The sequence below is a fragment of the Pleurodeles waltl genome, chromosome 5 (genome assembly GCF_031143425.1).
Source record: "Pleurodeles waltl isolate 20211129_DDA chromosome 5, aPleWal1.hap1.20221129, whole genome shotgun sequence".
Taxonomy (NCBI): Eukaryota; Metazoa; Chordata; class Amphibia; order Caudata; family Salamandridae; genus Pleurodeles; species Pleurodeles waltl.
Genome location: NC_090444.1, coordinates 538,168,033 through 538,185,530, shown reverse-complemented (window position 1 = coordinate 538,185,530; position 17,498 = coordinate 538,168,033). Strand labels below are relative to the sequence as shown.

At 43.6% G+C, this 17,498-nt stretch overlaps 1 protein-coding gene across 1 annotated transcript in view; it reads left to right on the top strand.

The window, feature by feature from the left end:
* The window catches only part of PNPT1 (polyribonucleotide nucleotidyltransferase 1), a 357,765-nt gene that overhangs the window by 137,180 nt on the left and 203,087 nt on the right, over window positions 1-17,498 (top strand). The window contains exons 10-11 of the mRNA XM_069234364.1: window positions 10,656-10,707; window positions 17,228-17,285. Of these exons, the coding sequence (XP_069090465.1) occupies window positions 10,656-10,707; window positions 17,228-17,285 (110 nt within the window). The remainder of the gene's footprint in view (window positions 1-10,655; window positions 10,708-17,227; window positions 17,286-17,498) is intronic.

Sequence of the window (17,498 nt, the reverse complement as noted above, 5' to 3'; positions counted from 1 at the left end):
TGTGTAGTTTATCTGTCTTGGTAGTGGAAAACCCCTAAATTTCATTTCCTTTACTGCGAGGTCTGCTCCTTTCATAGGACACCATTAGGGCTACCCTCATATACTGTTTGAGTGGTAGATTCTGATCAGAAAAGGGTAACCAGGTCATGTTTAGTATGGCCAGAATGGTAATACAAAATCCTGCTTATTGGTGAAGTTAGATTTTGTATTACTATTTTAGAAATTTCATTTTTAGAAAGTGAGCATTTCTCTGCACTTAAAATCCATCTGTGCCTTACAGCCTGTCTCCAATCCACGCCTGGCCTGGTTTGGTTGACAGCTCCCTTGTTTATTTCACCCAGACATCCACAAACACAGGCTACTCAGTCACGCCTGCACTCATCTACATAATGTGAGAGGAGGCCTCCTTTTTCATGGTTAGCCCCCACTTTTTGCTTGATGTGTCCTAGAAGTTGGTAGTGCCCCTGCTAACTAGGTTCCCTGGGCCAGAGCTCTTTCCCTAAATCTGTTGTGATGCTTGGCACAATTGGATACACTCTTACATATCACTGTAAGACCCTTGTAAATGGGTATCCCAGTACCCAAGGCATGGGGTAGTAGGAGTAGGCCCCTGAGGGCAGCAGCACAGATTGTGCCATCCTCTAGGGCCCTGCACCCAGAGGCACCCAGCACTGCCAGTGAAGGCTTGAATGTACTAGGGCAAACCCGAAAAGGCAAACTCCTTGTGTGCCCTGTCCACCCTACACTGCATATGATATGGGTAAGCCACCCCTCTGGTAGGCCTTACACCCCTAAGGCAGGGTGCACCATACTATATGTGAGGGCATAGTTGCATGAGCATTATGCCTCCCGCTGTGTCCTTGCCAAACCTGGGATATAGTGAGTGAACAGAGCAGCCATTTTAAGTACATGTACTGGACACTGATCTAACACGAGTTCCTCAGTTACACAATGGCCCCTCTATACCCTGGGATGTTTGGTATCAAACAACTCAGAATTTTAAATCCAAACTCGTACCAGTATTGGCCTTAACCTAAAAAGTACCCAGGGGTCACCTTAGAGGTCCCCCCTGCAAAAGCTAACCTAACTGGCATAGTTGCTGACTGGTTCCATCCAGCCTGCCACTTCCAGACGGCCAATATATAAACATGGAGGAGAACCATGGATCTCTGGTATGTAAAACAATGCCCTTCCTAGGTGGAGGAGCTAACACACCCTCCCTCAGGAATGTGTACTCTCCTGGTGGTGAGCTTCAACGGGCTACTGCCCTTGAAACTCGAGCCCCCACGCCTGCTGCTAGCAGCAGATGGCTTCCTCCTTTGTCATCCCCCACTTTTATCGGGCGCAAAGGCGGTAAACCACACAAAGGGTGGGGGGGGCGTTCTCACTGCGCATACACCACCCCTAGGAGCTTGAAGGCGAAGTGGACCCCCATTTCAGTTTCCTCCATGTTAGATGGCAGGAAAATATCCAATGAGGTTTAGGGAAGTGACCCTTCCTACAAGAAGTAGTCAGTGTAGTGGGTGTAGCAACCCAAGGGTAAGTGTCCCATTGGACACTACCAGGTTCCCCCTAAAACATCCTCTCAATTCAGTATTTAATGGGCTCCCCTAGACCAAGAACTTAAATTCATCTAGAAGAATTGAACACATCACCAAAGAACCTGCCAGGACGAGAACAGAGGTCATGCTGCACCAGAAGAGGCTCCAAAACCCCTGCTTGCTGCACCAGAGTCCCGACAATTGCCGTTGCGGAGGAGCTGACCACTGGACCGACCTCAGAAGACCCCGAGGACCTCCAGGCTTCGCAAATAGCCTGAGATCACCCTCATGAGTGGAGGTACCACTCAAGAAACCAAAGGAACCTGCAAACCGGTGAGGAACACTTCACCGACCAGACGATATCTCCACAACCGGAAGTCGCAGCCGGACCCGACGACACCCAACGACAGCCCGGACGAGACCTGCAAGTGTGCCAACCTTGGTGGCACAGCGCACTCCCGTGGCCGAGTTGTGCCAATACCCCGAGTACTGGCCAGTGCACGCTGGACAATGCAAAAAAAACCTCACTCAGAGCTGCAACTGGATCAGGAGAAAGCCCCAGTCGAGGGACTTCAGTGGCACCCCGGACCTCCCACCAGAGTGCCCGCAATGTCTTGCAAGATCCCAAGAAGACTTACCTCCCGCTCCAAAGGGTCTCTTTGCGCACAGCATCTAAGACCTGCAAAATGCCCTGCAGCTGGCCACCCTGAGCCTTGCATTGCGGGATCTGCTGTGTGCCCGAGTCCCCAACCCCCTGCGACCTCAACAGCCCAAGGGGACCCCCAGGCACCATCTTTAAATCTGCAAACCAGCTCCTTTTCCAAGTGGCCCTCTTGGTGGCCCTGTGGCTGTGCCAAGAGACTTTCGAACGCTGCTACCGCCAGAACCGGAAGCCAGCCCGAGACTCTGTCACTGGCACAAGGTGGCCACCGACTGCTGCAACCATCCTGCAAAAGAAGAGACTGGTAACTCAACTGTACGATCTTTAATGCATTTTTAAAGGTGACAACGCATTGATTCCAATGGTGCATAATTACACACAGAAAAGCTAACTTTCCCAAAACTTTGAAAAATCATAATTCAAAAAGTAAGTAACGTATTCTAAAGATCTTAGTCTTAAGATTTATATAAAAGTCTGAAGTACTTTGATAAAATTTGGTCTCGAGTTATTCATTGAGTGTGTGTGGTGCATGATTGGACTTGTGAGTACAGCAAATACATCTCCTGGATTAGCCTAACTGCTCAACCAGCTACCATAAAAATTGGAGCATTAGGTGGTCTAATTTTTACCCTTGGAAACCAATGTGTGGTTGCCTGGACCCCCTGCATAGTGTGCCTAGTTTTGCACACTACATAGAGGGCCAGCCTCCTACCCATACTGAATGGGTCTTCCTGGGCTGAAAGGGGGGAGGGTCTGACACTTGTATTTCAAAGGCTAGTGGCCTGCCATCACCCAATGGCCTGCCTAACCCCCTACTTGTGAACCTGGCAGACCGACCTGTACTGAAAGGGGACCTTGTGCACTTCAAAACCACTCTTTGAAGTCTCCCCCACTTCAAAGGCATTTTGGGCTATATAAACTGGATCTCTGACCCCACCAAATCAGACACTTCTGGGCCTGAACCTGCACCCTGTTCAGAGGAACTGCCTGGCTGCCCAAATAACTTGTCTGGACTGCTTTGCTGTGAAGGACTGCCGTCCCGCTGTTGTCCTGCTGCCCTCTGACTTTGCTGAGAAGTGCTGTCCAAGGGCTTGGTTTGAGCTTGCCTCCTGTTTTCTGAAGTCTCTGGGTCAAAAAGACTTCATCTCTTCAAGGAACTCCTTGTGCTTCGAAAATCGACTTGCAGCCTGCCAGAAATGACGCACAGCCTGCCTTGCAACGCAGTCAAACCGGAATGACGTAGCCAGACTTCCTGAGTGAAGAATCAACGCAGCGCCTGCTGTGCAACAGAAAATTCAACGCATCGCCTACTGGATCGACACACCTGTGGTTTGTCCCACACTCCAGGGTTTCCACACTTCATCCCTGGGCATCAAAATAGATCCCCGCATCGCAGTGATGAACCAAGACTGCACGCCGACAATCGACACAAAGCCCGTTGCAGTGTGGAAAGAAATAACACATCATCTGTGCCGCGCCAGAAATTCCGACGCACACCCTATTTTTCCACGCATCTCCTCTGTGGTCTCCGTGCGAGATATTTTTTACGCAAACCAGGTACTTTTGGAAATCAAGAGACAACTGTTGATTTCTAATATTTAAGACACTTTTTAATCTTGCAAAAGTTATATCTTAACTTGTGCTTATTGAATCTTTCTCGTTTGACCTTAATTTAACCAGATAAATATCTGATATTTTTCTAAACCTCTGTGGTGTATTTTTGTGGTGTTTTCACTGTGTTACTGTATGATTTATTGCACAAATACTTTATACATTGCCTTCTAAGTTCAGCCTGACTGCTCAGTGCCAAGCTACCAGAGGGTGGGCACAGGATAATTTGGATTGTGTGCGACTTACCCTGACTAGGATTGAGGTTCCTATTTGGACACAGGTGAATACCTTTGTCAACTAGATACCCTATTTCTAATAATATGGAATTTGAATGACCTCAGTAGGCCTGTATATATATCAAATCGAAATGTATTCCACACAATCCCATCAGGAATTGGTACTGCTGAAATGTTCACAAGTAACAAGTCTCATCGGACCTTATGTGAGTAAAGATATGGAGATAAGACTTCATCCACAGGCTCAACAGAAGAGCGTTCAGGAAGATAATTTGTAGGGAGAAAGAAAACAGTCACAAAATCAATCCACAATCGAAAGGTAAGCAATGACAGAAATATCCACAGACATGGTTAAATGAAATAGTTATTTGTAAGCCATATGTACAGCAGTCTCTTCAAACATAGGAGCCGGTAAATTACTGATGGATGGATGGATCCACTTTGCGTGGAGGTTCATAATAGACAATGTCATCTGTTTGTGTTGAGTTGGTGTAAAAGACAACACATCTTGGACAGGTGTTGTCGTTGAAGTGGTAACAGGAATCAGCAGAGGCTCATTTTCCACCCTCCGTATGCTCGAGGAGGCATTCGTAGCATCATCGCACATGCTGTTGTAGTCAGAAGTGTTATTGTTTCTTCTTTGAAGAGATGTCCTGTTGGGTAGTGAAAGGTAGCGGGAACTACCCAAGGGACCTCTGGGTCTACTGTGCAGGATTGGCCACATTATGTAGTTTGATGTTGTCAATGGAGACAAATCTGTTTACTTTGGAACCACGCAACAGTGGTAGAATGACAGTTCTGGTACATTGGACTTGGACTGGTGCTCTGTAGGATGGGCCGAATTCATTCTTCACAGCAATCTTCTCACAAAACAGATCCCCAACTTTAGGAATCCAGCCAGAAGAAGTTGTTGGCAAATCCCTTATTCCAAAGACGGCAGCACTGGCGGATGAATTATCATCACAAAATTGCTGAAGCTCCTGTAAGACAGTGAGACATTCAATTATGTCAAAAGGAGTATCTGCTGCAACCAAACCAGGGCCATCTAGATCTGGGACATACATAGGTACCCTAAAGAGAACCTCACAAGGAATGCGTCCTCCCAAAGCCCATCTTGGCAGATTATTCAGTGCTCTCTGGACCTCAAATAGGTGATGAAGCCAACCACAGCCAGAACCATATAGTCTAGCCGTTAAGGACTGCTTTAAATCTTTATCCCTCCTCTCCACAACCAAATTTCCCTCGGGATGGTAGGGTGAGGAGTAATGGAGTTACTGAACGCCTTAGAGGCAAAGGCAGGGCCCTGGTCCGAATGGAATGCTGCAGCCACATATGTACCAATAAAGATCAGCAAGTCTTTTATAACAGTTTGAGCGTCAGCCGACAGCTGAGGCCAAACCCACAGGTATCTAGAACAAGAATCTACAGCAACTAAGATGTATTTGTATGCACCATCAGGTTGCAAGTGACCACAGCAGTCCAGGTACACACATTGTAACGTCCTATTGGACATTAAGGGGGATGTCTGCGGTGGGCGTTTGATGGTTGAACCCTTCATCTACTGGCAAATATCACAACAAAGGACATATTGCTTGGTTTGTTTGTATAGACCTGGCCACCGGAAGTGTTTCTGTAAGAGTGCTTTTTTGACAGCAACACCAGCATGTGCAGAGATGACACCCTCATGCGCTGCTTTTATTAGATCTAATCTCTGGTCTTGGGTGGGGATCACTCGATCTCCAACTCCAGGAATTGTTGCAAAGGCAACATTCTGTGCACTGATGTGGTATGAATATTATGTAGGTTATGCTTTTGGGAGAGGTTTACCTTCAGCCGAAGCATTCACGGCAGCCAAAATTTCATTATCCAATCTCACCTGGAAACGAGTCACTGCAGCATCAGAAGCTGTAGCTTCTGCGGATTTGGCTGCTTCGTCAGGCAAAGTACAGCCAATAGCATGTACTCCTACACGTTGGTGGCCCGATGTATGGACTACATGAGCATTCGGCAGCTTATCCTTAAAAGAAGCTACCCTCCCCCACAGACTCCTGTGTTTTATGGTGTTCCCCTTTGAGTCTCTGAACCTGTTTAGTCACCAATGATTAAGATAGTCATTGTAGGACTGGACACTGTGTACGAATCACAGACAGTCAATGTGAGTTGCCCTGGATTTGTATGTTTTAGCACTAAGATAAGGGCTTTAAGTTCAGCCAGCTGAGCTGTGCAGTCTCCGAGGGTCTGCGTGTAGGTGTCGTGAGGGTGGAATATACCATCCTTCATCACTCTGCTCACGGCTGCGCAAGCAGCAGGGTACTGATTTTTAGTACCTACAGCTGGTTGTGCTGAACCAAATGACAGTATGGTATCTGTCAAGCAGCAAGATGTCTAGAGGTGCGTGGTACTCCTGTTCGCATTGAAGAAATTCTTATGTTTGAAGTTTTGGATCAAAGATGTAATCAACATTGGTGGCAGTTAGGGAGGTTGCCCATTCAATCCAACATGGATGTACTGCTTTAGCGTTAGGAACACTTGCTTTGTTGACAGCCTCTAAGGCTGGCACCGTGATAATGACAATAATGCCTTTCCCTTGTACACGTGGCCTCTCTTTGATGACAGCCATCTGTACTGTAGTTAGAATTCTTTCTGTAGATGCAAAGCATTGTTCTGCATTGGAATATAAATGTAATTTATATGCTATGGGCACAATGCCACCTTCATTAAAGGTGACATAAGTGAATCCAATGGCACCAGCAATTGTTCTGATGACCAAATTAGTTTTGTTAACACGCATCACCAAGTTACGCATCATTTTCATCCCCAAGCTCGTTTTGAATTTGTTTTAACACTTCCGGTAAATTGGCAATTGTTGGGGTACCATGTGTGGTAGTATAAATCGCAGCGAAGACTGTACCCCATGTAGTGCAGTTAGCCACTGAGAGAACCATTCAGAATACCAAGCACATTGTGAGAATTCTATGTTTTTGCTATAGTCCCGTATGGGGAAACACAGCTTCCAGCTGATTAATTTTCTGGGCTGTCTAGAACAGGATTTTCTCTCATTCTGTGGGCACTTTGCCCATGATAGAATGTACTGTTCCTGGATTAATCCCAGTAGTGGCCAGGCCATTTGTTATCCAGCTGGTGCTGGATGCGCTGGTGTTGTGTTCAAAGTTTGCATTACAAACTGAACAAGTCATCTATATGGTGTTACTAGCTCATTATAAAGATTATGCAGGTCAACTGCCTGCATGTTTTGTACAACGGGGTGTGGTGTATATGTGGAAAACATAGGCCACATTGCTCCGTCATTACCTAAAGGACCTAATCTCACAGGTTGTATTCCATGTGGTAGGGCGCCATTAAACCAGTTCTTATGTTCTTGATAAGTAATTGATATTTCAGGATACTGGTATGCTTGGTACCGTTATGGTAAGTTTGCAATTCTGTATGTGTGGAATGTGTGTTCTAGGGTCTTCCTCAGGAAAGGTAACCCAGGAATAGAATGTTTGTTTGGTAAATGTCATTAGCTTCTACAATGAATGTAACATCCCCACCCTCATCTGACAAGCCATTCCCTTTTAGGTGGAGAGTTAATGCACGTCTGACATTCTCAGGAATGTCTATGGCATTAGCCATGTTGAAATGGTTAAAGAGATGGAACAAATGGGGAGAATGTGCTTTTAAGAGTCCGAGCTCGAACATCCTACAGCCTAGTTAAGGTGCTTCATGTTTCTCTGAGGAGGATCATCCCAAAGACCACAGACGTCTATGTCTAAAGGTACTTAGGGTACCTGTTGTGTGTGAGACAGATACTCAGGGCATCCATTAATTAGTGCCTAAACACCATCGTTGGGGGTGCCATGTCGTAGTTGGACTCTTGCTCTAGGCAAGACTGCTGGTTTAGGGATGACAGCACTTTTGTTTGTAGATGACTAGGCCAATCCTACAACAAGTCAGCCCAACCTTACCCAGCTCACAAGCAGTACCACACCAAAAACCCAAACAGTAGAAGGTGATTTGTGGCAGCCTTTAAGCATGGGCTCGTGCAACATCTCAGGGAAGTCGTGGTTAAATGGAGATTACTCTTTTCTCACAAAAGCAACAAGTCTCAGTCACATACAGACAATGAAGGCAATGTAGTAAAGTTTTCAGTAGATTTTATTAACAAGACTGCAATCTACTGTAAATTGCATGGGCTGCAATGATTAGTATAATGGACAAAGCAAGAAACAGAATCGTAAAAACGAGAGTCATGAATTTAACGACCCCCACCATCTTGCAATAATATGAGATGTGAAATAGGCCCCAATACCCTAGCATGATGGACCTAGTCTCTAACCTATAGACAGCTAGGTGTGTTAAACCTAATCTGCCATGCCCATGAGAAGAGCCCCGCAACCCTTGTTACCTTGGAATGAGGTCTCTAGATCAGACTCCGTGGGGACATGAAGGCTTGGTCTGCGTCAAGGCGACATGTAGCATAGATAGCGTTGATGGCATCTAGTAGGAATCCCTCTGATAATCTTGTCTGCATGAGATGTATTTATACAGATCTTGTAGGACCCCTGACACAGGTATGTTCCCAAACAATAGATTAGAAAGCATGCTTGGGCTAGCAATTACATAAACAATTCTTTCCAAAGTACAATATGTTCCTGACCCACGTAAGTGGAAAAGGAACATGATGTAAATACCTAAGTATGCCACTTGTCTTTGACGGTGATTGGGACGCCTTCACAGAGTGGCACTGATAACGTGAAATCAAAACATCTTCCTAATTATAAACATAGCAGCCATCTTGGAAGAAATATTTAAATAAATGTGCTAAAACAGAGCAGGTTAAGTAGGTTAAAAGTCACTAGTTGACGGGGGCACAGGTCTGCAAGCCAGAAGGCTAAGCTATCTCCTGATTCCCAATAAAACCAAGTAGGAGCCACTATACTTTAATCAATGTATTAAAAACCTGGTCTTTTAAACAGCATAGCTACCTGTAGAACTCTTGACACTCAAGCTTTAGCCAGATCATATTCCGCATCAGTCATGCGAATAAACGTGTCTGATAGGCTTGCCAGTAGGTGTAATACTGTGATGAAAGGGAATAGCATAGGGCCTTCTATGACTCTTAGATGGTAAGAAGGTATTCACATTTGTTTTAATTAAAGCTTTAACATTTGTCCAGTAAATAAGTGTAGTTATGAAGAAATAATGTACATTTGTTTTGCATCACACCATTCAAAAGGAAGTGAGAGTGGGGTGTTTTACTGTTTATAAATTTCATTTATTGCCCATCAGTAACACCTAGAATGTGGAAGAGCTGTCTGAATGTAAGTAAATATATACAGATACACTTTACAGGACTAGCTCTGTCAAGCAGTTCTAATCTCAGAGTAAATCTGACAAGGCAGTCATTAGGTGGAAATGTATACCTGTTGCAGAAGTAAGTCTTGCATGTGAAATTGCGAGCATTAGGATGTTTCTTTTGAGCTACCAAAACTGGGCAGACACATTATCCTAATTATGTACAATGACGTGTTTTGTTTGAATCCTCTACCATTCTCTCTTCGCCCTTTTACTTAGAAGACTATGCTGTATAATTTAGAGTTTAACAAAATAATCCAATTCAGTTTTGACCCTAATATATGGCTTAATAACAGGCAAGGCTGTTGTTTTACATGGTAACAATAAAGCTAGCAGTAAGGAGGATATTATACTGTTGAGAGTTTTCAAATTACCTAGAACATAGTTATAAGACCAAACATGGATTTAATTTGTCACTTCCAATGGCTCTCTAGTAGTAAAGGCATGTTGACCTGGTTGGTGCAAACATGCATTGTTATAGTTGTGTATGTATCTTTCTAAACAAAACACAATTGAACTTAAACATTTGTTTTCATTTACCGGAAGGTTCAGCAAGCTTAGGGTATGGGTATTATGTTTCTTTATCCCTCAGCATGGAATTCTGACACATCCATGCAGACTGGGGTCCAACTCATCCAGCACATATATGTTCTGAGTATTATCCTCTGTTCCATCTGAGGTTGGGTGGTTGGTGGTAGTGCGTGTTCAATAAGCAGTGGGTGTACAAAGATTTATCCTTGATTTAGGTAGATCTTTATGGAAGAGGACTATTTTCAGCTAAAAGCAGTAAATTATAGGTAATCAGTGTTTTAGTGACAGATTGAGCAAAATCTGCAGCGTAGCAGAGAGAGAAGGTAATCCACCAAAATATTTTCTTTATACTTTTTTTTAGAGCAATGCACCTGAGAAAACAGTTAACAACAAGAACAGATAACATAAACAAAAAATACTCAACACATCATATAGAAAGCACATAATCACTCATCAGATATTTTAATACTTACATGTTACCATATTAAATGGTATAAATATGTAAATGTAAAGTTCCTCTTTTGTTAGGACCACATTTACACAACCAGCCAATACTTCTGTGTCAGATGTATTAAACACCAATGTGACAATTTTCTCTTAAGATGCATTAACCTATTTAATATGTGTACAGCGTCAGCGTTAAGTTTTTGTGCCTTTTGTTGTTTCTTTTAACTTCATAGTCTTTTTTTAATGTTTTGTTTTTCTTCTTGTTAAAAGGCTTGCCACACAAAGGATACATGCAGTGTTCTCGGATTATACACATGACAAAGTAAGTACCACACAGAAAACCTGGCATATATTTCGGAACCTGATCTGCTTTTGGTTTATAAATAGAAATTATGCATTTTCGGTGTACACAGATTTCCTCCTAAAAGCTGTTTCTTTCCTGGTCTGCCCAATTATGTTGGCGATATTTGAACCTAGAGAAATGCCCTTGTTTTGATCTTAGTTTCCTTATACCTCTACGTAGCAGTGGGCTTCTTGCCCGCACCAAAAGGCTACAGAGGCCTGGTAAGTCCACAAGTACAGTGCTGTGCAGATGTTGCTCTGTAAGTATGTTACTATTAGACCACTTTGGACCTTGGTAAACCCAGCTCTTCTACGCTCCTGGGCAAAACCCATGCACAGCACTAAACTAGATACCCCCCACCCAACCCCAGACACTGCATCCTTTGTAACTTAACCCTACTTCACACCTCTGAGCTCCAGGCTAGTGAGTTCCTTCCAAGTCCTGCGCCTCTGCCCTGACCCGCTCCAGAGGTGTCCACTTTTCCAGTTTTGAACCATGGTTTACAAACTCAACCTTCCCCCCCATCCTACCTTTACTTTCATCTTACTCTTGTGCCTCACCCACTGCTATATGTCCAGCCTTTATTGACACTCAGACATTTGTAGGCCCTATCCCTCATTGTTCTGACATCTTCCACCTCCTCCCTTAGAGCCATTCTTTCACTGCCCATTACCTTGTGGGTTTTTATGATCTGCATTCAACCCTTGGTCCCTTTTGGATGTCCTACCATCACAAGCTGCTTGGCATTTTTATTATATTTTGACTCTAAACCCTACCAGAAAGAGTCCCTCCTTGCCAACTTCTTCCCTAATTATACTCTTACCAACATGCATTCCCTTCCATATCTCTGGAAAAGAACTCCATCTCTAACCTACCAGACTCCTTGGGCCTTTACCCACCAGTAACCCACCCCATACAACCAGGCCCTTATTCATTAGTTCCTCACTGTCATCTGAATCTTAATCTATCTCTCTTAGCAATTTCCAATTTACACCCAACCTATCTGTTATAACTATATCATGACATTAGTCTGACCACTGTCTTGTATCTTCCATTCATTTTCTGAACACTAAAATTGCCATTCAATACATTGAACCCCCTTATCAACTTCACATCCCTCTCCTGCATCCCTTATTTTCAACCATCATCCACAACTTAACAATTTCAATTTACCCCTCACCCCCTTTGAACAAATGGTGAATCCCTGCACCTCTCCCCAACTCACAGCTTATGAGGACTCCCTTTCAGATCTCGCTGCTGCTCTAAACCAAATAAAATATACAATACCTCAGGACTTCATCCTATTTCTTCCCACTCAAGGACGTGACAGAACCCTACCCCTCCTCTCTGGGCAACACTGACTCAGAACGAACCACCATGCTCTTCCCATATCCCCCTTCCCCTACTTGGCTTCTGGATAATCACTCTCTTCAAAGCAAACCTCTTGAGAAAAGACCTCCTGCCCACACTAACATGTCTTACTCGTGTTCAACGAAACACTCTTCTTTGGTACTTAACTTCCTTTTGCTAAACCTTGGATAGTAATCCTTGTACAAAGGAGTGATGGTGTTTGCTGTGAACATTTCAAGAAAACTGCTTACTCTCTGTAGTCCCCTTTCTAAAACAATTAAGTTCATAAGACTTTTTTCCAGTAAGTGCACCACAACTGCCTCCTTCATTTTTAAGTTTTCCTAGATGTTTTGTATGCTTCACTACCCAACTTTAGTTTCCACTCTTCCGTCATTGTAAATCTCCTGCTTTCCTCTAGTCTGATTGTTTTTGTCCGACATTTCCTGCAACTCTCATTCTACCTCCATTGACGTGGTGGTCATCTTGAGGTTAGTTCTCGACCGCACCTCTTTCCTCTTCTTGCTCTGCATGACTTCACTTGGGAGCTTCATCTCTTCCTTTGCCCATAGGTTGCTTTTACATATGGACAACACCCAAAATTATCATCTTTACCATTTTCTTTGTAATTCTTTTGAGTGTTTTCAGATCACAAGACAACCACAGAAACATGAAATGTGATATTGCTGGTGGCCGAATCGTTCAACTCATAGCACATATTTGTAGCTTATTTCACATCATATTTTACAAGTTAGGTTCTCTCATCGCACTGTGGGCTTAATTGTTTAAAAATGCTTGCATATCTCCTTCACTCTTTCCCCACCCACCTCTAGTTCAAGGTTTAAGGCTGCGGCTCAGCCATCCACTTTTGGTTTTACCTTCCCTGTCTCATGCTTGTGTAAGCACTGTACACTTTGTCATCCATGGCACTTAAAATTACGTTTCTTCCCACATTGTTTACACCTGCCTTTCCAATTCCCTTGGCCAAAGTCCTTGAAGCATCATGTGGCTCAAAAAGCTTCGAAAATTGACAACTGAACACTTCCATTACCTGAACATCTGCAGTGTATAGCAAGATCTGCCTTGATCAGCTGCTTCATGCTAACATATTGGATTACTGCTATATTCTTCTAGTCAAATTTCAACAATAATTTCACTTCCCTGAACATAGTAATTTGCTTCACCACAGACTCACTCTAATCCCACTCTGGACTACTTTATGTTACAGCATTGGGAAAGCTTGTTGTCACCTCTGTCCCTCACTCACAACAGCATCATCTGCCCTTGACTCATCAGTCCGGTCACCTCCAACAGCTATGTAGTTCACCTCTTTTGAGCTTTTACTCATGCAGGCTTGCCTGTATTGGGACTCCTTCACCTGGAGCCTTACAGCAATGACCTCCCTACTGTTATTCACAAATGCTCTCAGAGGTACCCTACTAGCCTAGGAAGGCCTGCCTCATACTTGTTTAAGAGCCTACTGGTTCCTCAACTGACATAAACAAAGCAGCCTCTTATTCACATTTGGAGACATGTGTTAAATGTCTATTCTATTGTCTGTTATGTCCCATAGGGGCCTACAATGCCCTCCGTGCCTTTAGCATCAGTGGTTTGTTCAGCCATGAACTAACCAACATCATGTACCTACCTGGATTTTCTTGTACATTATTTCTTGTCTGTGCTATTCCCTACAAAATAAATACAAAAACATACAATATGCAGATTGTTAATTGTGCAAAGAATAATTTAATTACTAAGGTCCTGATTTAGATCCTGGCGGAGGGAATACTCCTTCCCAAATGTGATTGATATCCCATCAGCTGTATTACTATCCCCATAGGATATAATGGGATCATAATACAGTGGACAGGATATCCATCACATTTGTGACATAGTAACCCCCTCCACCAGGATCTAAATCGGGTCCCAAGTCTGTTGGATGGAGTCTTGATGCCTATTCTTTAGTAATTCAGCATTTGTTTTAAACCAGCTTCACCCTATTCTGATACCAGGATATCTCTTTCAAGCATAGTGCTGTTGCTCTTAGTGAAATAGGGATTTCATGGTGGGGTAAAACCTGGGAATACATTCTGATTTTAACCTAAAAGCTGCCTCGAAAAAAAGAGGACTTCGTTGCATTTATTCTTCTAGCCCTTGGCCCTTTTATTTAAGAATTGATAGCCTGTTGGCTGTATTGATATTTTATGCTTGTCTTCCAACCAAATGAAAGTAAACTGATACTTAATTTTTGGAAGGGTCACAACCTTTTTTGTTATTTATTAGTTTGGTGTTTGAAATTATTCAAATGGACATTAGGTTGCTTTCATGTTGAAGTTGTGTACTCGAGAAATAGTTACATGATTGTTTAGTGAAATACTTACCACTACATCACGTTTTCTGTACTCACTCTTTGGAAAATCACTCTCAATAGTATTACATACAACCTCTTCTTCCAATATTATGACTCATTTTGGTTTTATTTTTTAGTATTTCTTTTTATGTGTTATCCAGTTCTACTGATGCTTGACCTTCTTGTTGCTCAAATGCGGATTTACCTTAAATAAATGAAAGACAAGAGTTGTGTGGCAAAGCAGGAACAGTCTGTTTAATTAAATGCAACAACTAGGAGAGTGCAGTACAGAGGCGGGCCAAATAACTGTCTCTTGAAGTTACAGAATTTTGAGCGTCCTTTTATACATTGTCTTGAGGTGCAATAAAACAATTGAATGCATTCTTTACAAAATAGGACTCTGGGCCTAGTCATGAGGTTGTAAAGCCGACCCTCTGATAAAATGCGCATGTGGGTCTCGATCTTTCGTTGACATAGTGTGGGCCAGTAGATAACATGTCCCAATGTCTAGCAAGAAGAGCGTGTGATGACTGCGTGTGGTTTGTGTTTTCTTCTGATTTGCTGTGTGTTCCTAACCCCATGCAGCATCTAACTTTATGGTGTTTTTTGAAACGCGTACCTCTCCAACCAAATGTGTTTTATTGGGGGCCAATTTCCTAGTACCTTTGTGGTGGCGCTGCCTACCTGGAGGTCTATCTGGGACTTTCCTGTTTGGGGCATTTGTCTATGAGCTACGTGTCACCCTACCTGTGATCTGTCAATCAGTTGCTTCAGGCCTTGGTCGCAGGGCCTGTTTGACCACGTACTCCTGGCTCGGGATTGTACGGGAGGTCTTGGTGGGTGGAATCAACAATAGCAAAGCAAGTTTGTTGTTATGCTGGCACATATCAATGCATACATTGAGAATGTTTTTGTGCATGTCAACTTTCTAGTCAGTCTTTAGCTATTTTGGTTCTTTAAACCCTCTTTCAGAAGACCTCAGGCCCTAAGATGCTTCAGGTGCATTATCCCCGTTGGCGCTACAATGGAGAATGCAAATGGGTGATGGATGGAAAGATTGAATTAATCTTAGCCACTGGTAACTTCTCAGGGATGCATCCCACTCCATTGTTTGTCTGCCCACAGTACCACCTCAAATTAGACTCAGCCCTAAGCAAATTAGCCTTGGTCTTGCTTCAAGTAAGAGAAGATCAGACGGAACTGATAAGCCAGGTCCTCTCTGACCCAGATCACAAGCAATCCAAGACCAGATTCGGCATATTTGGGCCTCTTCACTCGGGTACAAACTGGTTCCAGTAGGATGGTGAGTGCAGGACCCATGTCTGGGAATACCCATCGCACCAAATGTATCACCTTGAAAAATACAGAAAAGAGTGGAGGAACTTGAATGTGACCCAAGTAATTACCAATGGCTGAGATGAATGGAAGCATTCCATCCATCACTTTTTTGTATTCTTCCTGTTTGTGTAGCTGTTCACTTTTAATGTGGTTTTTCAGATACAAACAGGGACAGTGCACCCTTAAGGCAGAGCGTTTAGCAGCTGTTTGAAGCAGTTGCTCGGTCTTTCACAATGCAAATGACACCTGGCCTGCACTTGAAAGGTGCGAATAGAGAGCCCCCTGCAGTTGGGTAGAGTGACTGCACCTGCCTGCAGGGAATGTATGGGGAAATCCATGAGACTCTCTTTTCCCCATTAAGATAGTGCCTTTTAGGGGACCACCACCTCTTTGTGATGGATGGAAAGATTGAATTAATCTTAGCCACTGGTAACTTCTCAGGGATGCATCCCACTCCATTGTTTGTCTGCCCACAGTACCAGCCAAATTAGACTCAGCCCTAAGCAAATTAGCCTTGGTCTTGCTTCAAGTAAAAGAAGATCAGACGGAACTGATAAGCCAGGTCCTCTCTGACCCAGATCACAAGCAATCAAAGACCAGATTCGGCATATTTGGGCCTCTTCACTCGGATACAAACTGGTTCCAGTAGGATGGTGAGTGCAGGACCCATGTCTGGGAATACCCATCGCACCAAATGTATCACCATGAAAAATACAGAAAAGAGTGGAGGAACTTGAATGTGACCCAAGTAATTACCAATGGCTGAGATGAATGGAAGCATTCCATCCATCACTTTTTTGTATTCTTCCTGTTTGTGGAGCTGTTCACTTTTAATGTGGTGTTTCAGATACAAACAGGGACAGTGCACCCTTAAGGCAGAGCATTTAGCAGCTGTTTGAAGCAGTTGCTCGGTCTTTCACAATGCAAATGACACCTGGCCTGCACTTGAAAGGTGCAAATAGAGAGCCCCCTGCAGTTGGGTAGAGTGACTGCACCTGCCTGCAGGGAATGTATGGGGAAATCCATGAGACTCTCTTTTCCCCATTAAGATAGTGCCTTTTAGGGGACCACCACCTCTTTGTGATGCACAGTCACTGTGCCTCCTAACAGCCTCTTTGGCTCCGAGTCTTTGACTATATAACAGAGGCAAGCTGTTTTCCTCATTTGCATGGGACATGATGGACTGTCCCCTTAAGGTAGAGCCAGTTCTGTCTGTGACCCCTTGTGTAATAACACTGTGTCTGGGGGACCGGGCAGAAAATCGGTACACATGTCTGTTCTGCCCCCAGGGCACTGTATTTAATTTGGCCCAATATGTTTAACACAAAATAATACATTTGGAGAAAATCTTTATGGCGAGGACATGAAGTGTTAAGTTCACACATTACTTGAAACATAGCAAAGAAGCTTTATGATTGACCTTCATATTTTGTACTAAAATAATAACCCCATTTTATCTCTTAGATTTCCAGAGATGAAGCTATTAACAAGATAAGACTTGAAACTGAAGAAACCTTGAAAGGTATTGTATATCTTGCAATATGGTTGAGTATACGTGTACGGATCACGAATGTATACTGGAAATTTGCTTGTAATATGCAGACTAATCTTATTGGTCAGTGTTAGAAATGGGGACTTTGGTTGACAGTCAGGTTACCCCCTGTCCAAGCAAGGACCCTCACGCTAGTCAGGGTAAGTCACACACAATCCAAATTATCCTGTGCCCACCCTCTGG